At 40.7% G+C, this 21,017-nt stretch overlaps 1 protein-coding gene across 16 annotated transcripts in view; it reads left to right on the top strand.

The window, feature by feature from the left end:
• Nucleotides 1–21,017, top strand: part of TNRC6B (trinucleotide repeat containing adaptor 6B) — a 103,382-nt gene that overhangs the window by 68,360 nt on the left and 14,005 nt on the right. For 12 of the 16 annotated variants that reach the window (XM_033162673.1, XM_033162676.1, XM_033162672.1 and 9 more), the window contains 7 exons: nucleotides 436–591; nucleotides 3,836–4,014; nucleotides 6,153–6,227; nucleotides 7,343–7,388; nucleotides 10,054–10,202; nucleotides 18,050–18,217; nucleotides 19,519–19,644. In XM_033162673.1, coding sequence (XP_033018564.1) covers nucleotides 436–591; nucleotides 3,836–4,014; nucleotides 6,153–6,227; nucleotides 7,343–7,388; nucleotides 10,054–10,202; nucleotides 18,050–18,217; nucleotides 19,519–19,644 — 899 coding nt within the window. The remainder of the gene's footprint in view (nucleotides 1–435; nucleotides 592–3,835; nucleotides 4,015–6,152; nucleotides 6,228–7,342; nucleotides 7,389–10,053; nucleotides 10,203–18,049; nucleotides 18,218–19,518; nucleotides 19,645–21,017) is intronic. The other 4 variants (XM_033162685.1, XM_033162688.1, XM_033162682.1 and 1 more) reach the window with 3 other exon arrangements.

The following is a 21,017-nucleotide window of genomic DNA, read 5'->3' on the forward strand; positions in this document are numbered from 1 at the left end:
CTTTCAACTATTGCAGACCCGTGTTTTTTCTAGCAAACTGCAGGTGTCTGCATATACAGTTTGTTACATTGCAATGTAACGTGATTTTCCTCTTATATTACCATTTTTCTGACCTCATTCAGCTATATTTTTAAAACATTTGCTTAAAGTCTTTCTTTGCCTTAGCATATAGAACATCTAATTATTGACAGAGCTTGTTTTGTGGATAGGATCAGACTCATTTTACTACAATAATATTACATTATCACACTTTGTGTGTTTTTCTTTTACACTAAGAATCATGTGGTGTAAGAGTCAGAATAAACACTAAAGTATGACAGAATGGGGTCAGCAGTATAGAAATATGTAGATTTTTTTCAGTTGATGCTGTGCTAAATGTCAGAAAGCAACTTCAATTCATTAAAAGTGCATAATGAAAACTCTTTCTATATGAAGTCTGGAACAAAAGCACACCTCCTGCTCCAGATAATGGTACAGCTGCTTGGGGTGAACCAAATGAAACCAGCCCTGGATGGGGTGAAGCTGATGATACAGGGGCTTCTACAGGTTGGGGAAATGGACCCTCCACTGCACCAAATGCCATAAAACCTAGTGAGTACTTGCCAGTTGCCATTTCTGTAACAATTTTATGTACTTTTAGATTTAAAAAAACCAAATAGGTTTCTGAATGAGGGTATGGTGCTGCGCCCATGTCTGGTGTTTATTTCAGCCCTAGCATGGTAATAGAGGAAATTTTTACACACCTGATTGGAGGATTAGTACTATATCTTGGGCAAAGATGGCATGGTAGGCAAGGAAGCAATGGAGGACCCCCCCTTTGTCAATCTAACACAAGGTAATTAGTCACTAATTGAAACTCCCTGGTCGAAAGGTAGATAACAGAGGCAAGGTAAAATGTCAGTATTCATCAGAGTGGACTAGGCTGTTTGCATCATTAAATGGTCAAGAAGCATGTAGTGCAGGGTGGGAATCTCTGGCCCTCCAGATGTCAGTTAGACTCCCATCAGCCCAAGCCATCATGATGACTAACAGTCTAGCAGTATCTGGAGGATCACAGATTCCCCATCTCTGATGTAGGTACTCTATTCTGCTGTGAATCTTATGTGTGTTTGATAATAATAACCATTCTGATATAACAGAGAGTCTAATATACTTATTCCATGTTAATGCTTTTATCTGCCTGGTCAGATTATTGAAAATAGCACAGTAATAATTCTGTTGGAGGGTTATGTGGTTAGGAATTGGAAAATGGCAGTAATCCAGGTGTATCTCTAAACCAGAGGTCAGCAAACTTTTTCAGCAGGGGGCCGGTCCACTGTCCCTCAGATCTTGTGGGAGACCGGACTATATTTTTTGGGGGGAAATGAACAAATTCCTATGCCCCACAAATAACCCAAAGATGCATTTTAATTAAAAGGACACATTCTGCTCATGTAAAAACATGCTGATTCCCGGACTGTCTGCGGGCCAGATTTAGAAGGCGATTGAACCAGATCTGGCCCCCGCGCCTTAGTTTGCCTACCCATGCTCTAAACCAAAGCAACTACTTCAGATTACCGTATTGGCCTGAATATAAGCCTCACTTTCCCCCCAAATTCTGACCGTGAAAAGTTAAAGTGCAACTTATATTCGCAACCTTACAGTAAGCAGCCAGGAGCATGGGGCAAACAGCTCCAGGAGCGCAGCAAAGCAGCACCCACCCCATGCATAGTCCTCCGTCCTCTCCCCCAAGGCTGGGAAGGGAGAGAGCAAGGAAGGGGAAGGGCCGCCGGCAACGCAGCATCCCGTCCCCGTCCTCCCGTATGCAACCAGGAGCAGTGAGGAATGTAGCGGCTTATATTTGGGTACCCCCCCCCCCAGTATAAAGGTGCAGCTTATTTTGGGTGTGGCTTATATTCAGGCCAATACAGTAGTTATTAATATAGGTGGCTGCACTCCTACTAATTTATAGTGTACAAGTATAAAATTATTTACTACACTAGAATTACTGGGTTGAATTCAATGTAGCACTAAGAAGATCGTTCCATCGGCACAATCATTTTTGCTTGCCTGAAGGAACTGTCTCCCTTCCATGCTCAGTGTTCTGGGGATTCGCCCAACCCTCCAGAGGCTGAATTGAAGGAGGCACAGGGGAGGAGATGGGGGGGGGAAGGCCCTTTGCACTAGCAAGAGTCCTTGTGCTGGCTTCTGCTAGCATGGTGAGGTAGTTGAAACCTATCATTCTAATGCACTTTGTCAGCGACCTTAGTGTACCAGCATTAGGGGAGGGGTAAAAGATATTCAGAATTAGCAAACCAATTGCAGAAAACGCATTCGGTTTAGAGTTGATACGTTCACTTAGCAGGAGGAGTGCTTGGATGTTTTTACTATCTTAAATAAAAGTTCTATCTGGACAGCAGTAGGTCAGATTGAAACATGATTGACTATCTTCTTCCTTCAGATCTAAAACTCCATTCTCTTCAACAACTAAAACTACAATCTTAACCCCAGGGAGAAACCCCTGTTGAATTAAATGGGACTTTTAGGCAGCTTTTCTACAAAATAGATAAACAGGAAGCCATATTGGTTGATAGAACAAAGTTTTCAACAAAATACAGATCTCGCTAAAACAGAGTCTAAAGGCTCTATTGTTAAATGTGAGGAAGTGGGGGGATCATGACAGCTACCCCTTTATGGTTTATTGAAAATTAATGCCCTCGGTAGTCTGAAGTTACAAATTTTATTTTGTGCATATATATGGGTGAGTTTTTCCAACTCTAGGAAGCTGAACTTTTAGTGTTACGTATCAGCTTAGTGTTGCATTTCAAGTTTGCTATTGAAGGGCATCTTACAGGATTTTGAAGCCTCATTAGTGCATTAATTGGAACACAAATGTTTAAGCTTTAAGACAAGTAGTATAAAAGAAATTTCTAGTGGATGGAATTATTAATACAGTAATACTGTTGGGGGGCTTTTAAAAGTTACAGTGCTAGTATTGTACCTCTGTGCTTGCATGACATTAAGCAGAATTAGACTGCAAATTAGTCATTACCTTGATATCTAGTCACTAGTAGTAAGGGCAGTTTTCTAGTGCAGATGCAGGCAACATGGTGCTGTTCAGATATTGTTGGACTTCCCAGCAGTATCTGGAGGGAACCATGTTGTTCACCCCTGTTGTAGGGTTTCTTTGTGGCTACTTGCCAGCTTCTGACCGTTCTTTCATGTAGTATTACGTTTCTGTAGAAAAGTGGTTCTTTTCTTGATAATGCAGCTAAAGGAATATTTTACTTGAAAAAAACAGCACAATTTTTATAACTGCTGCTGTAGAATATGAAACTGAAAACTATTTCTATTCATTAACACCCAAACCTATGTCTTGTGATATTTGGTGTCTTTTTGTTCATCTCCTTCATTCTAGATCAGAAAACATTAAGGCTATTATCCTATGCACACAACTTTGAACTAACTCATATTGAACACAAGGAGACTTAACTTCTCAGCAAATACTGAGGTGGGGGGAATAACTTTGCTGTCTCCATTGTGGCTCCCATGGACTCACTAAGGCAGCCTGCCCTTCACAATCTTCTGATTTTTTTGCCCTTTTTGAGGGCATTGTCTGTATGTTCATGTTTTGTGGTGTGTAGGTGTTCTTCCTATTTGGGGAGTAAGGTTCTGACCATTGACATTTCTTCTTCTTCTATAACATAGGCATTTTTTGGTGTCAACAGCAATTTCTTAAACTTGCAAATGTGCCTCAGGGCCATAAAGGTTGAGGTTCTCTGCGGTAACCCCTTGATTTTGCCATGTGGTTAATAATTGTGGTTAGCTTTTGACAATGTTTTCCTTCCCATCGAAGGTTCCAAACCACCTCAAGATGGTTGGGGGGATAATGATGGGCCAGTATCAGGAACAAGGCATTCCAGCTGGGAAGAAGAGGAGGAAGGAGGAGTCTGGAACACAGCAGGCTCTCAGGGAAGCAGTTCCTCCCATAATTCAACAAGCTGGGGACAAGGAGGAAAGAAACCACAGATTAAGGTGAGAAAATGCTTATATGGTGCAATATTTCACTAGATACATGAAACATCAAACCATTTATCGTAACCGCTAGCAATAAATAATCTTAATTATGTGCATCTGTTGGTATTGAAAGATGGCACGTGTAATGACTGCTTAAGAATAGCCCTGCTGAATCAAGTCATCTAGTTCAGCATCCTGTTCTCACAGTGGCTAAACAGATGTTTGTGGGAAGCCCATAAGCAGGCTTTACTGCTGAATGCAGTTTCACTGGTTTTACTGTTGAATGCAACACCATTATTTGTATCTTTCGGTGTTTGCAAAAGTCTTCAGGCATGGATACTTTTCAATCAGAGTGTGCGTTTTGGCAGAAAATGCCCTATGTTGTTTATTTCACTTGCTGACATAAGCCTCAGACATCAGCAAGCTGGGCTACTGGCACCCACTGAAATGGTTCTTGAAGTCTTCTGAGGGGAGTTATACAACATGTAGCCATTTTTTATTTTTTATTACCAAGGAAGGTGACGTATGTCTGGAGTAAGATGGGGAGCAAAGTGCGTTGACACCCTTAATGGGTTGCCCAACTAAAAACTTTCGGTGCAGTACAGCCTTCTCTAGTCTAATACCTTCAGGTGTTTGGAACTGCACCTCCCATCAGTGTCAACCACAAAGCCAGTGGTAAGGGAAATAGAGTTACAGTCCAAAGCATCTGGAGGACATCATGTTGGGGAAGACTGGTGTAGTATTAATTACATGCATCACCTGGGAACATTTGCTTCTTCAGCTGTAAGTAACTGAAAGCTTAAAATCAGAGATAATTTCAGTGGCAAAAACACTTTTTACACTTTTTAGCAAAAGCATAAAACAATGGGCATATCAAGGACAAAAGCTAGCCCAATTCTCCCTTGCATGTCTTAGTTCACTTTCAGAAGGTAAGAGAAATGGACACCTACAAAGCTGAAATAGCTACCTAACAACTTTGTAAAGTAAGAAAATAATGAAATTGTAGCTTATTAAAGAAGATAAGCTGAATTTATTTTGAGTTTCTTCAAATGTGATGAATTTTCTACATTAGGAAAGTGTGGAAATTGCTCTAGGTAACTGTCCCCTTTTTTACTGCATGGAGTTTGGAGATTGCAGTTGTTTCACTACACACGTTATACCCCAGGGCATGATCTGAGGGCACATTTTGCAGCCACCTTGCTGAAACTTAAGCAGCTCTGTGTCTGGTCAGCTACTGAACCCCTTATACAGTGCATTCAGTTCCATGATGGTAGAAAGGCAGGATAAGTGTACTAAATAAATATCTACATAAGAAATTTTATGTTGTTAGACTGGTATGTTCGTCTTTGAACATGAGAGGTTGGATCCAATGCTGCAGCTCCATTTACGCAACAGACTTATGTGTGCACAATTGTGCTTCTTTTTCCTCTCCTGTCCCTTCTGCCCCTCATATGACCTCAAAATCAGCTCTGTAGGCTTGGGGAACCCTCAGTAGATTTTGATGATGTTGAAGAAAGGAAGCAGAAGTCCTGTTGCATGAGTGGAGCTGTGCTTGTGCAGCATTGGATACAACCCTAAGTGTACTATTCAGTTGATAGATGGTTTATGGGCCTCTCTAGTGTGATATTCTTTTTAACTAACATGTTTCAGTGCTAAAGTTAAAGGAATCATGCCAACCAGTAAATGCAGGGATGGCTGTCTTTTTGTTTCCTTCCTTGGGGTTTTAAATTGTTCTTTAAGTTTGTATTTCATGGAGTTATTTCTTAGTGAATTACTTCAAATAATAGGTTCTGATATTTCTTTGGCTCTACTGACATTATGCTAACAGAACAAACCTGTTAAAGAGATTGAAGAGCTTGCAGCAATTTATCATCTGCTCCATTTCCTAAATTCTGTATACCTTAAGTTTCCAAGGAATAATAGTAACAGTATTTGGTAAATCTGGTTAGTATTTCAATAAACCTTCCTAACCAGCCCCCACTGTAAGGTATGCCCTTGCACTAAAGAAGAGAGAACCAAGGCTTGAGCAGCATGTCTAAAGCTTACTAGGTTAATTTATTGACATTGGATACTTGAACCAGGCAATTGCTTTTTTAAGCTTTCATTCTTAGTCACTGCATGGTGAAATAAACTAATAAATTGTTTCTTTGCTTTAGTGTTCGTTAAAAGGAGGAAGCAGTGATTCGTGGATGAATTCCTTATCTGATCAGATTTCAAATATGGGATTACTAGTAAGGCTTTTAAAATGTCATAATTAAGTTTTATATAAACTGTTTACTGACCCGTATTTAACAGACTACAAACAGCTATCTGTCCTAGGCACCTCCATGAATATTGTCTACAGGTGACCAAGCTGGGAAGCTTTTTCCATCTGGATGAGATACAGGGTGAAATTCAATAAAACACTAAGGAGATAGTTCTGTTGGGCAAGCAGAAATGCTTGCACTGATGGAACAATATCTTTTCTCCACCTATGGGCTTCTCTGGGACATTGCCCAACCCTCCAGAAAGGATTTGTGGGAGCCTTTGCACTGGCTTCTGCTAGTGAAATTGGATAGTTAAATTTGGCCCGAGATCCTCAATTATTTATTTAGTTATTTATATAGTGTTTTATATGTGCAATCCAGTTGAAAGCAGTGTGTAATATAAATTTAGCTCAAACATTGAGTGTATTATGTATACATTCTAAGCTGCTGTAAGTGTCTGAGGAGAACACAGACAAGATTCTGTGCTGGACTTTATGGGGAGAAAATTGGAGAACACACTGCTTGGCATATGGCATATTTTTTTTTAATAGCCAATTGGGGGGAAAGCTTTTGTAGTGCTGTGATAATGCTTGCGTTACTCCTGAGAGTCACCTAGGGTTTGGTAGCAAACCCTGGGTGTCAGTCCAAACTCCAGCTCACTGGGTTAAATAGCTGCACCTTTCCAGAGTTACGGGAACATCCTGTTCCATACTGCCAACACAAGAATTACTTGGCAGCACATGTTAAGACTAGATGCATCTTGAGGATAAAGTAACATTCTGGCTGCTGTTCTCAGAATATAATCCCTTGACCACAGAAATGTCAGGATAGAGAGGTTTGTGTCCAGAGCAGCAGCTGTCCAGCTATTTTTCTCTCTGTTTCTCTGTGCTATTGGTTCATGCATTTCTGGCTGTATTTTTGGACACACGTCACCATCAGCAATTACAAAAGGCTATGCTCAACGTTAGTTCTGTATGCTATTTTTAGGCCTGCCAATTAATTCATCTCTTTAAATTTATAAAATGCATGCCCCCCCCCAATACTGGATTTTATATTGAACGACACAATATTTTATAGTGTTTTTTCTCTTTTTTCCCCAGAATCAAACTGAAGACACTCCAGGCAGTAAAATGGACTTATCAGTAGGTGTGTACCTAATATGACAATAAGAAAAGCTGACTTGGTTCATGAGGCTGAAGTGCTTGGCTTTGAAAACAGTATAGTAAAGCAGTATGTGGCCTTTTGCAAAATTATTTTAGAACAGCTTAAGGACCTTTTATATAATTTGGTGTGTAGCTGAGGACAATGAAAGAATGAAAGTTTGAGCTAGGATAATGGGAAGGGACTAAGTCTGGTTACTGAGTGCATTAATAAACAGACTGTCCTTGCACAAAGTCCATTTGTGATAACTGGGTTTCATTCTGTTGAATAGTACATAATGATTCATGGACCTCTAGAGAAAATGTCAAAGACCTACTGTGGAGAAAGAAAAACTGATTTGCTTAGTGGTAGTATGAAGGGAGGTTTTTTTTACAGTATTTATAAATAAATTACTTTAATATTTCCCATTTAACAAATACAAGCCTCACAGTCAGCTGGGCTGTCAGGCAGTGATGTGCAGTTGGGTTTGCTGGCCTCCCCCATCTACCTTCTCTATACTAGCTAGCACAGACAGTATTCAGGGTCTTCCAGGGTCTTAGGAAGAGGGTCTGTGGCACCACTCCTTAAATAGGGATCTGTAGACTGAAAGGCAGTCAGTAAACCACAGCTGATGTTTCTCTCCTCTGCTCAATACTGGGGAAGCTTAGAGGCCTCAAGATCAGCAGGACTGTCAGGTATAATAATGATGATGATGATGATGATGATGATAAATTTATTATTTATACCCTGCCCATCTGGCTGGGTTTCCTCAGTCACTCTGGGTGGCTTCCAACAAAATACTAAAATACAATAGTCTGTTAAACATTAAAAGCTTCCCTAAATAGGGCTGCCCTAAGGTAGTGATGCTTTTAGGATGTTGCTTGTGTGAGTGGGTGGAATCAGTATTTTTTTCTGTCAACAGCTAAACTAAATGAAGCTTCCCCTTCTTAGAGAAGATTGACAGAGCTCTGTAAAACTATAACCACTTGAAGGAGAAACAGACTGATAACGTACCTAAATTGTCAGAACTCATTCTAGAAAGTAGTTATGGAGGACTTATGCTTAGCCCCATGCAGGTTCCATCTTGCCCCTCATGTTCTTTAATGTCTATTTGTAGCCACTGGGGGACGTAATCAGAAAATGATGTTTCCCAGTATGATTGCAGTGTCAGCAGAATGCTGATGATATCCAGCTCAGTTTCTCATTATCATTTCACGTCAGGTGAGGATTTGTGCTAGACCACTGTCTAGAGGCAGCAATAGGGGGAAATAAAAGAAGGCTGAACCCTGACAAGATAGAAGCCGTGGTTTTTGGGTCTGGGAATTGGGTAGTGAGCGCACCCACAAACAGCAGGTGCATAGTTAGGTGTGTGTGTGTGTGTGTGTGTGTGTGTGTGTGTCAGGATTCAGCCTTCTTTTATTTGCTCCCATTGCTGCCTCTAGACACTGGTCTAGCACATTTTGTGCTCCTCAAGTCCTTGGGCCTCCAGTGTGAGAGTGACTTTTTTTACTCTAGCTGGTTTGCCAGCTATGTCTGCTTCTGAACAGATATCCTGCCAGGGTTACCCACCCCCTAGTAATATTCCATTTAGATTCTAATACGCTGTACATGGGTACATGTTTGAAAATGGTCTGGAAGTGACAGTAATGCAGAATACATTCTGTCAGAATGTTAGCTCATATCTTATAAACTCTGATTCTGAAAGATCTTCATTGGCTGCCTGTATGTAAGCCAAATTTTAAACTTTTAGGGTTCAAATTATGCTCCGTACTTACAGAGTCCTTATTTAGGTCCAAATCAGAGGAAAAGCGGAGCGCTCAAATCCGACAGTTAGTCCGCTGCTCAGTGTCTCAGTTAGCGATGGCTCTTCAGCACCACACCGGAGCCTGTCTCGCTCGAGCCTCCCTTTTACAAGGGTTGTTCGAGAGTCAGGTCGGTGCATCTGGCAACCGCAAGAAACCTGCCCTCGGGACGCCCCTCCCAAGGTTTTATGGAGCCCGCAGTGTGGTTGCGGTCACTCCAAATCCCTGAGAACACCAGAGCCGATCTGGCTCCCTGCTGTGCGGAATGGCACTCACACCGTAAGTCCTAATATGCCATTGAATCTAATGTGCACCTCAATTTTCAAAACCTTGAAACCAAAAAAAAAAAAAGGATTTCCTGACAAATATAAATGTCCCTTTGAATCTAATGTGCACCTTAATTTTTGCAACGTAATCTGGCCAAAAAAGGTGAGCATAAGATTCGAGTAAATATGGTAATCCTTGTCCCTTTATCAGCCCCCCTGGATACCTAGGAACTAGGCCCTCCCGGCACATCCGACCATCAGGACAAGTATATTCTGTGGTGTGTGTCGTCGTCGTCTTCCCCGTCACCCCTAGTTATGGAATGCCCTTGCCTTGGAAATATAACTGGCATCAATATGTCTGGTGTTTCAGCAGCAGGTGAAGGCCTACTTGTTTGCCTGGGTCTTTGCAAAGACATAGTGTGTTTTTACCTGCTCTTTTGTTTTTATAGGAATTATTATAACTGAACATTAGATCATATGATGAAGGGTAGGCTAAAAATGTATTTAATACGTTTATAATAAGGCCGCTAAGGATTTTTTGTAGTTATTGTAGTATATCAGTATAAGTGGAAAATACTTCCACTTTCCACTTTTTCCTTTCAGGTGGTCTCCAAGATAAGAAATTTGATGTGGATAAACGAGGGATGAATCTCGGGGATTTTAATGACATTATGAGAAAGAGTCGGCCAGGTTTTCGTCCTCCTAATTCCAAAGACATGGGAACCCCAGATAGTGGGCCTTACTTTGAAAAGGTGAGACACATTTTGCTTGTAAAAATCTGCAGCTTATTCCAGATATAATTGTAACATTCCATCAGATTTCAGCATTGCAACTTAAAGACATTGTTTTATTATGAGTCTTTGAGGAGAAAAAATGCTTGTTTGGGGCAAATGATAAGAAATGGGGTGAACTGAACACATGGGTGATCTTTGGAGTAATTATTACTGTTCTGGGAAAACACTTCAGGAGATTCCTCACTCGTGTTTGTATGAAAAAATGTTATTTTTTATTCTGAATGTATTGTACATTTCCAACATTTGCCCCTAAAAGTTACTGGATAGTTTTGCTAAGACTGAGTGCCAAATTAAAAAGCACAACCATGATGAGACAATACTTTTAATACTTTCAACAGCCCTTTCCTCAAAAAATAGTTGGTTCCCAAAGGTCTGTTGAAATAGAACTGTCTTCACCTGCCAGCAGGACAGCAAGGGGGAAGTCAGCCTCACTTCTCTAGGAAGGGAGCTCTAGATTCTGGGATAAGCCACTGAGAAGGCCCTTTCTCTCATCTCCACAAAGCATGCTTGTGAAGGTGACATGGGGCTGAAATCTTAATGGCGAGCCCCATCAGGATCATATGAGGGAATATTGTCTTTCAGATAGCCTGAACCTAAGCTGCCAAACACCGAGTCAATCTTTTCATCCTGCTATCCACTATGCTCCCAAGGTCTCATTCCTGGTCAGTCATTCCCAGTTCAGACCCCATGGGTGTGTATGTGAAATTAAGATTTTCAACTGGATCAACTCTGTCTATGTTTGTTGACATGCTCAAAGAATTCTAATAGTTTTGTGAGAAAGGACTTGGCCTTCCAGAAGCTATGCTTACTCAACTTCAGCGAGACTTATTATTCCACATGCTTGATTATTTTATGTTTAACAATTCTTTCCACCAGTTTTCCTGGGACATAGTTACGCTAACTGGCCTGTAATTTCCAGGATTGGTGTTAAATTAGTTACTTTCCAGTCCTCTGGTATGAAAATTTATCTGAGGAATAAGTTACATATATTTGTTAGAAGATCTGCATTTATTTGAGAACTCTCAGGTGGGTGCCATGTGGACCCAGTGATTTGTTAGTTTTTATTTTGTCTATTGGGCCTAGAACTTCATCTCTCATCACCACTATCTGCCTAAGTTCCTCAGACTTTCCTCCTGCAAAAGTTAGTTGCAGCACTGGAATCTGTCCTATATCTTCCATTGTGAAGACAGATGCAAATAATTCATTTAACTTTGCCATAATACACCTTTGACTCTCTTGTCATCCAAGGGTCCAACCGTCTCGTTCGATGATCTCCTGCTACTGATGTATTTAAAGAACTTACTGTTGTTTGTCTTAGTACTTTTAGCATTGTGCTCCTCAAATTCTTTTTTTACCATCCTTTATTGTCTGCTTGCCAAAGTTTGTGTTCCTTTTTGTTCTCTACTCCATTTTTTGAAGGCAGTCTTATCTTCAATAGTTCATGTTGTGAGGAAGCAGATTCCACAGGACATATAAATCAGTAATCTGAAGATGATGGAGACAGCAGGTCAGGTAGAGTCCCAACCTGTGATCAAGATCTCAGAGCATAAACAGTGAGAGGCAAAAGGCACTACGAGGCAGGCATTAAGCATAAATGTACATCAACAACAACAGCAATAAGATGCAGAGTTGTCAGGATCCTAAGAGTTGATCACTTGTTCTCATGGAGTCTCAGTTTTAACCAAGCCCTCACATATATATCCTGGCCCTGATTACCCCTCCCAGACTCTACCTTCTTGGCAGAGGACTGGAGAGCCTTAAAGAGGCAGCCCTTGGACTTCCGGCGGCGACGCAATGGCGGAGCGGTCGTGGGTTGCCTCGGCTGCGAGGCGACCCAGCCCGTCCCGGGGGTTGGAGCCCCGCTACCGCTAAGCGGGGCTCCGATAGGGTGCGGGAAGAGCGTCCCGCACCCTGGGCTCCCCGGCTATGCCCACTATGGCTCCGTCCCCTTCCCTCGCTCCCCCTGTAAAGGGGGAGTGGGGGTGAAGGGAAAAACGGAGCCGGGCTTCAGGGGACAAGCCCCAACCGGGACGCGAAGCGGCGGTTGCCCCCGCGATGTGCGTTAACGTTCTACCTGTCAAAGTTGGAGTTTAAGAATCCCGGTGTCGTGAGTATTGGATTGGACCTGTTTTTGTACCTTGTTGACGACCTGGGGGACATTTGGAAAGGGAGCCTGCCTCTTTCCCTTCGGGAGATAGAAAATAACCAGCTTAAGAGACTGCTGTTACAGCGATGGCAACAAAGTACTTAAAATTTGACAAGTGAGACTTATGGTTTTCCCCTTTGGGGACTAAACTGGTGGACAGTATCTCTTTTTAAAAATTTTGGTTCTTGCACCCTGGATTCGGGGAAAATGGCCGTGAAAGACTTTGACTGAATGGAAAGTTACTGGCAAGATGGAGAAGTCTGAGAACCGAAACTGTAATTTGACACCTATGCCCGCTTCTGCCATGCTCGGTTTTGTTTTTGACTTGGTTACGAACTGTGAAATGACCCATGAAGAAAGGACTATTTTATTGAGACTGGAACTGCTCAACCGAAAATTGGAGATATTGAACTGTCATATGTCAAAAAAGTTATATCCCACAGAGGAGACTGTACAGGAAATGGCTGCATTGGAGGAGAGCCTTGGCACAGAACTGAAGGGACTGATTGAACAACAGGATGAAAAGGTATGGCTACTCCGGAGTAATGGATCGTCCTTTGGGGGTGGCAGACCCAGGACGGAGAAAATTGTTATAACTAACTCCCGAGGTGAGAGCTTGGGAGCGAAGGTGAGAACTATATGTTTATATCTACAAATAAAAGAAGAATGTGATGATGAACCGGAGAGGCTGGGGGAAAAGGTGCGCACCCTGATGTTCTATGCAAGGACTACGTTGGACTTAGTCTGGATCTGTGGTTATGTAAAGAAAAAGGATACTTCGAGGAGCAGCTCTGGAGCAAGACGACCAAAGAAAATGGACAGAAGGGGGATAGGGTGAATGATATTAAGGTATAAAGGAAAAGAATGCATTATGGTAACCTGAAACCGGTGTGTCAAGACTTTAAGTTTTTTAGAGAAAGAAAAGAGGTATTCTAAATTTTTGTTATTAACAGCAGTTATAGGGAATGAAGACATTTGTTATGATCTACTTTGAAAACAAGGAGATAAGAACCAGAATCTTGTATGGAATTAATATTAAGTTATAACATGATCTGATCTATGTTAAGTTAAGAATGGGAAAATACTGTTTATTATGAAACAAGATTTGTTAAAAAGAAGCTTTTGATTTTAATTTTTAGATATTTGGATTTTTTAAGATTAAGATGGTATAAGATGTTATTAAAGTAATATTTGGGATTGGAACCGAAGGTGAAAAGGCAGGGGAAGTCTGTACCAAGATTCGACCAAGAAATTTTTTTTTTACAGCATAAGAAGAAGAATTATTGGTATTTGTGTATTTGTTTATTTCTAGTTGGGGGTGGGTTAATGTGGGTGTTATATTTGTATGTTGTTTGTTGTAAAACCAATAAATTCTTATATAAAAAAAAAAAGAGGCAGCCCTTGAGCCAAGTACCCCATAACCCTTCCATATGCTTCCATCAGATGTTCTGCTTGTGTTGGTCTGAAATACTTGTTTTCTTTTCTTTTTCTTTTTCTTAAATATTTTTATTCATTTTACAAGATATAAAACATAAAACACAAATACAAAACACAAACAATTCTTACATCAACTTCACATTTTCCCTTTAACATCTTGAATGGCTTCCCCCGACCTCCCCTTCCTGGGTTTCATTACCGTTCTTCTTTATGCAGCTTCATAATTTATCATAAATTCATTAACATATTTAAATACCTATTTTATTATCCAATATAATTTCCTTCAGTCTTTTATTAAAATCCCAATTACCCTATTTTATACCAGAAACCTCTAGTTACTTCCCTAGAATTTCAAAAATTTCAAAGATTACAATATTTTTTCAAATAAACTTTAAATTTCTTCCAATCTTCCTGCACCGTTTCTTCCCTCTGGTCGCGCAATCTTGCTGTCAGCTCGGCAAGTTCCATAAAGTCTATCATTTTCAGTTGCCATTCTTCCCCTGTTGTTAACTCCTGGTTCTTCCAGTTCTTTGCAGTAACTAATCTAGCTGCTGTTGTGGCATACAAAAAGAAATTATTGTCCTTTTGGGGGATTTCCTCCCCCATAATTCCCAAAAGAAAGGCTTCTGGCTTCTTTAAGAAGGTGTCTTTTAACACCTTTTTCATTTCATTATAAATCCTTTCCCAGAAGACCTTTATTTTGGGGCACGTCCACCACATATGGAAAAAGGTTCCTTCCTTCTCTTTACATTTCCAACATTTATTATCTGATGTATGGTACATTTTAGCAAGTTTTACCGGAGTTAAATACCATCTATACATTATTTTCATCATGTTTTCTTTCAAAAGTACATGCAGTAAATTTTAACCCTTTTTCCCACAACCCCTCCCAATCTTTCAACATTATATTGTGCCCCACATCTTTAGCCCAATCAAATCATAACCAATTTCACTTGTTCATCTTTCGTATGCCACTCCAACAATAAATTGTACATTCTGGAAAGATTCTTAGTCTTAGAGTCCAGCAATTCTGTCTCCAGTCTGGATTTTCCTATCTGAAAACCTGTATTCTTACTATCTGCTTTAAACATTTCGTTAATCTGATGGTATTGTAGCCAATCAGTCAACTTATCTTTAAGTTGGTCATATGGTTTTAACTTATATTTATTGTCTTCTTCCATCAACATCACTATACTTTAACCAGTTAGTTTCCATGTTTATAACCTTTTCCGCGCCTTGGCCTGAAAGACTGGTTTTCAACCAGTGTGCCGTGGCACCCTAGGGTGCCTTGAATGATGGTCAGGGGTACCGCGGGCAATGCTCCCTCCCTCTGATGCCCTCTCACATCTCTGCCTCCCAAAGGCTTGCACAGTTGTTTGTTGCAACAGCCCTGGCTACAAGCTTCCCAGGCAAATGGTGCCTCTGGGGTTGGCCAGCGTGTGCTGGTTGCCAGGAGCTGAGGCGGCTCAGAGACCAGGGGTGGCTGCGGCTACCTGGAGGACTCCCAAGGAGAAGGGAGATGAGAGGAGGCTGAGGGAACACTCCACAAAGGAGGGTGTTTGAAAAAGGGTGAGAGGATGCCAGCTCTGCAGGCAAGGGGTGACATAACTACATTCCTGAGCCCTATTGGGGTGCCATAGAAAGAATGTAGTTGGTCAGGGGAGCTGTGGACTCATAAAGGTTGAAAACCTCTGGACTAAGGAGGATGAGTCAGGCCCCGGTGCTTCTGGGGACTGCAGCTTAGTGCTGCTCTTTCCATTTCCAGTTCAAGGACCTTGTATTCCAGAGTTTCCTGGCTGTCAGATTCAGGCTTGCCATTGAGATTTCATCTTATTTCCTCTGCCACTAGTCTGCTCAACCTGGCTGGTACCTTTTTTTATCTCTGTCAGAATTCTGGCTGTTGCTCCAGGTCTAGGCCATGACCTCAAGTATGGTTCCTTTGTCTGTTTTTACCCTATTGTGATTCACAATGCAGTATACGCCTATTTCCTGGGACCTTGAACTTACTGAATTAGAGGAGAATCAACTTCCATATTCTCAAAGAAGTTCCATCAAAAATTCAGCTTCATTTTGGTGACAGATGCATTGCCTTGAGGATCAGACACCCATTGCTACAACCATACCCTCAGTGCACAGTGGGTTAGAAAAAACACAGTATGGATTTATTTGGAACCTGGACTGCTGGTCAATATATTCCCCTAAAGATTAATTAGAATCATAGAATTGTAGAGTTGGAAGGGACCACAAGGGGTCATCTAGTCCAACCTCCTGCAATGCAGGAATCTTTTTCCGAACTTGGGGCTGAACCCATAACCCTAAGATTAAGAGTCTCATACTCTGCAAACTCAGCCATCTCATACTGGGATAGAGTTAAACTTTTTTTAAAGTCCTGTTTCCAATTCCTCTGAATTAAGACATGTGCAATTTGGAAGCAAGAAACATACTTCTAGTCAACACAAGTAATAAACTTTAGAGCCATCAAATTATTTCAGAATTTGGTTATTTCTGTAACCATTTGCAATGGACCCCCTCCACCCAAGGAGGGTGCTTTTTAACGCCAGAAGGTGTATCTCATTTACTTAACACTTAATCACTTGTGGAAGTTATTTCAAACTGGGCCATTTCTTAATACTACAAGAAATAAACAACTCAGTATTGTAATTCACCTTTTACTAGTGCCAGATCCTCAAGTTGAGATGGTACCTATTGTTGTTATTTTCTGGCTTCTGGTAAATTTGGTCCTGACATAACGAAACCATAATGTCCTCTGTATAATTGCTTAAAAGAAGAGATCTCAGACATCTATGTTTCTTTTACATCACGTAAAGCTAGGAATTTACCCGCAGAAAGGTACCTGAACCATGACCTTTTGATAGGATTCCAACCAAAATTGCAATTGCCATGGAATCAAGTGTATCAGGTTATTAATGCTGAAGGACCCTTCAAAATTCTATCCCTACACAAAATAAATTTGCTCAGAGTCATCCCTAAAGTCTTCTAGTGTGAGCAGACAAGAATTTCAGTGTTCAAGTATTGCATCAGGTATACAGCTTTAAAAACTTGGAGCACCCTTCTAGACTACTTTTCTTGGTTTTTGTTTGTTTGGCCTGGTCTATGGCTGTTGAAAAAGTGGTTTTTTTCTGTATCTAGCTGTGCTTGTAAAAAAAAACCCCCAGCCAAATTCAAAAGCCTTGTTTGTTACCACTGAGTTTCTGTATTACTTGTTTTTGGAGAATGACAAAGACAGTGGTCATTATAGAGGTAGCTGAAGCAGAATAACTAAGAAATATAATTTCTAGAAATGAGGATCATTCAGGGAGCCCCAGAGTTAGGTCTCAGAGAGGGGACATTGATGGTTATTTCATATTTTTGCATCGACATAAATAGCACTTCCATGAAACAGAAGTAGCCCTAAGCTGTCTTAAACATGGCTCAATTCTCACATAGGCAGTAGGGAATTGTATCGTTCAGAGTAGCCAGTGTCAACCTCAAGCTGAAAACAACAGCGCTTCACCAAAACTGCCTCCATCTTCCTGGACTGTCAGTCTTTCTCCTCTGATCAGGGAGTAAGGAATTTCAGCATTCTACACTGACCTTGCTGGCTGACACTCTGCACAAGAAACAGATAAGGACATTAACCTGAGAAAACGAATCAATCAGTGTTTATTTTTTGTGTTTGGTTCTAAAGAGCTTTTGGTAACAAAATACTCTATGTGAGGATGTTCATTCTCTTGCTTTGTAAGAAAGATGGACGTACTAGTGTCAGTCAAGTACTGCTTGTAATAATGTACTGGATGGAAGATCTTTAAATTGCCCAGGAACACAGATACTATTCTGAGATTTCTTTCTTCTTCACCTGCCTGAATTCTTCTGCTTGCCTCATCTGCTGTAGGTGTTACTCAGTTGTAAATCTCCTGAAAAGAAATAAATTTTGTCAGCGAATAGAAATAGTGCATCTCTTTTATTGAAGATGATCACTTCCACAAGCAGGGCAGCATTAGCTTTGGGTAAAGGTTTTAAAGTATTGAATTGATTGTTCTGACTTGTCTCCTTTTAGTCCATATTTCCAAAGTAAGTAGTGTACTTTGTTGGAACATATCCTTTTAATGGTTAAAATCATACTAATTTTGCATACTCTTGGTCACTCACGGTCACTCTCTCTCTTCTTGCATTCTGTTGCTTCACTAACCAACTCCTGCTGATTGGCTATTTACTGCTTCAGCTGACTTTGCCTTTCTCCAATCAAGATGGGTGCCTTGGGGATGAGGCTCCCTGCTCTCCCTTCTCCCCTTCTCCCAACTACAAGCTTTCTCCCTCTGGTTCCACACTACCCGTCTGCCTTGGGGCAATCGGCTCAGGGCTCAACCCCCAAAACTTCGCTGCTAGACAAGTAAGGAGGTCACATTCTTGGTTATATTACTTCTTGGCTGCATCCTATAGATAATCCTTGTCAGCTTGGTTTTTGCACCCATTTTTTAAATGTTTTTTTCCATGGCAAATGTAGTAAGATAAATTTCAAATTTAGGAACCCACCAGTCTTTATTTCTTCCTTCCAGTCATTCAATATGTTGCTTATGTCTGTTACTTTTATCCCTTACTAATACCTCACAACAGTCTGTTGATTTACTTTCTCAAAGAAAGTAATTAAAAGTCAGGGAATAAACATTTTTGAACCCAGTGCAAGAATAAACACTTTCCCCCTTGTTCTAAAAAACAAATTTGGCACTAAAACTTCATACTACATTTATGCAGAAGTTACTCTGTTTAAATTTGTATGTGTGTTTGCTCTTAACTTACCCTAGAGCTGTTTTGAAACAGAAGAGGAGACTCAATCAGTTTGGAAATCTCCAGGAATAACAACACAAGCTATAACTGCATCTACAAATAATGCTTTTCTAAGGTTAACATGTATCATGAATGTATGCCTGCAAAGGGACTGGGACACTTCTACTGGAATTTGTTTACAAATAGAATATGCAAGAGACACCTGGCACAAAATGTTGCAGTGTGCTGTGTTCCCTGTTCTGGATCCCAGCCACTCCAGTCCATCCCCCTGCCTTAATTAGAGTTGATTCCCCACACCCCCAAACAGTCTGCATTATATGGCCGCTGAGCATGCTCAGATCCCATTGAGCTGTTTTGGGGTTTCCCCTCCCCTGAGTCTGCTGATACCGCTCTCTTGTATATCATGGTGCTGTTTTGACTATGTAAGCAGTGCTGCTTTCTCCTAGAATATTGGAATTGCTTTACTAGGTATGATTAAGGTTTGAGGACTGCTTAAGACCTGCTTAAGACCTTTGAGTAACTTTCCATTATTAAATAAACAAGCAGCTAAAAACAGTGAAGTCCGTCATGTTAGGTAGTTGTTAAATTTTTCTTCTGCTATATGCAATAAACACTGCTGTCTACAGTATTCTAACACAAAAGACAAATCCCTTTAAATATAAACATTTCTTATATTTTCTCTGCGCCTTCTTTTCTCCTCTTTAAAATGTGTATGGCATACAGTCAAACCTCTTAGAAGGGAATGAGTTTGAAAAAAAATGCCAGGCAAATGAATCAAGATGAAATAAGGGTGACTATCATTGGCATGTTACAAATTCTCATAGTTATATTAACCCCAGGCTCCAACTAAGATATATAAACAACTATACTCACAACCTGATTTGACTTTCATTCATTCGTTTTTAGGGTGGCAATCAAGGTCTGTTTGGAAACAGCACAGCACAATCGAGAGGAATGCACCCACCAGTGCAACCGCTAAACCCTTCACCTAATATCCGGGCACAAGTGCCTCCCCAATTTCTTTCTCCCCAGGTAAACAATTTTTTAAAGTTTCTTTGTAGATGGTTTGTTATAGTCTCTTCTGTTGTTCCACATATGGAGTTGGATTTGAGCAGATCTGGTGGAGGGAAGAGGTGCTAGTCCGTTTCCCAAAGCTACATATTTTGTATGGCTCATCAAGAGCTAAAGAGCAGGTACAGTGCCTTTTTGCAGTCTTCATCGCATAAGCTTTTTCTTCATCTGCATTCGTTGTTTTCTGATGTTGACTTTTTGATGTTAGAAGTATTCGGTTTCAGTTTGAAACTTGTGACACGGGAATCCAGATGTGCCATACAAGAGTGAGAGTGCCACCCACTTTCAGTTTGTTTTAATTGGTATTTATGAGAGTGCAGTGGGGTCATGAGATTGATGGGTGCTCTTTGATGAGAGGGAGAAGTCTTTGTAGAGGGGATGTATGACTTTGAACCTAAGTAAGGGAGAACAGCCTAGTTGGGTGTGGATTGCTATCCTAGAAAGTTTTCTAATAGGTGGGTAAGTGAGCTGTGTTTAATTATGACTTTACACAAACAAGCAGTGTGCTGGTGCATGCTGCTCAAAGGTCTTGGCTTAGCTCCTCTCCTGCTTCATGTTGGGAGCAACAAACTGTGATTGGTAGCCAAGATTTGGTTTTTGGGTACCGCTCATAGTTCCCTTGAAGAAAACAAACCATGAGCCCGTCTACATAACAACAAGCCAGAACATGCATTTTGTTGCTTTTGATGCTGCTAATTCATGTTAAATCCATAAGTAAACATCAACTGTGGTTTAACATTATGTGTATTGAACCAATGGTGCCCCCACTCCTTAGTTCATCCTAAAGTGTAAAAAGGATGTAGCTGAGGAGAAGAGAGGCTAGCAAGGACCTCACTCTGTCAGAGCTCTATATAATGTTCTGTCGTGTTGCACATTCAGAAAAAGCTCATCTTCCTCAGAGGAACAAGTTGCTCCTTTGTGCACTGCAGTCTCCATTATTCTCTTCTCCTTGCACCCCATTTCAAATGGTGTGGGTGTGGGTGTATATATACATGCACACATTTCTGTATGATGTACTGTTAAAGCTACTCATCCACCAGGGCCCTGCCACAAACTGAAAAAGAATATGTTAACTCCAGAATCATGTTCCATATTAAACTCAATCTCTTATCTTTAAATGTACAAAATGTTTGTGTGTTGTTCAAAATTTCAGCCAAACAAAAACTAGCTAACTCAAGTAATTTATTCCTTTCTGTACTCACATCATATTCCTATATGTGTTTGTACCATGTTCTTTATGTTCACTTTTCATTTGTTGCAATATTTGTTGATGTTCAATTTCATTATGATTAAGATCACACGTTTTCTGTTTTCAACAGAGACATCTTGCTTTT

This window comes from Lacerta agilis, chromosome 10 (genome assembly GCF_009819535.1).
Source record: "Lacerta agilis isolate rLacAgi1 chromosome 10, rLacAgi1.pri, whole genome shotgun sequence".
Lineage (NCBI taxonomy): Eukaryota > Metazoa > Chordata > Lepidosauria > Squamata > Lacertidae > Lacerta > Lacerta agilis.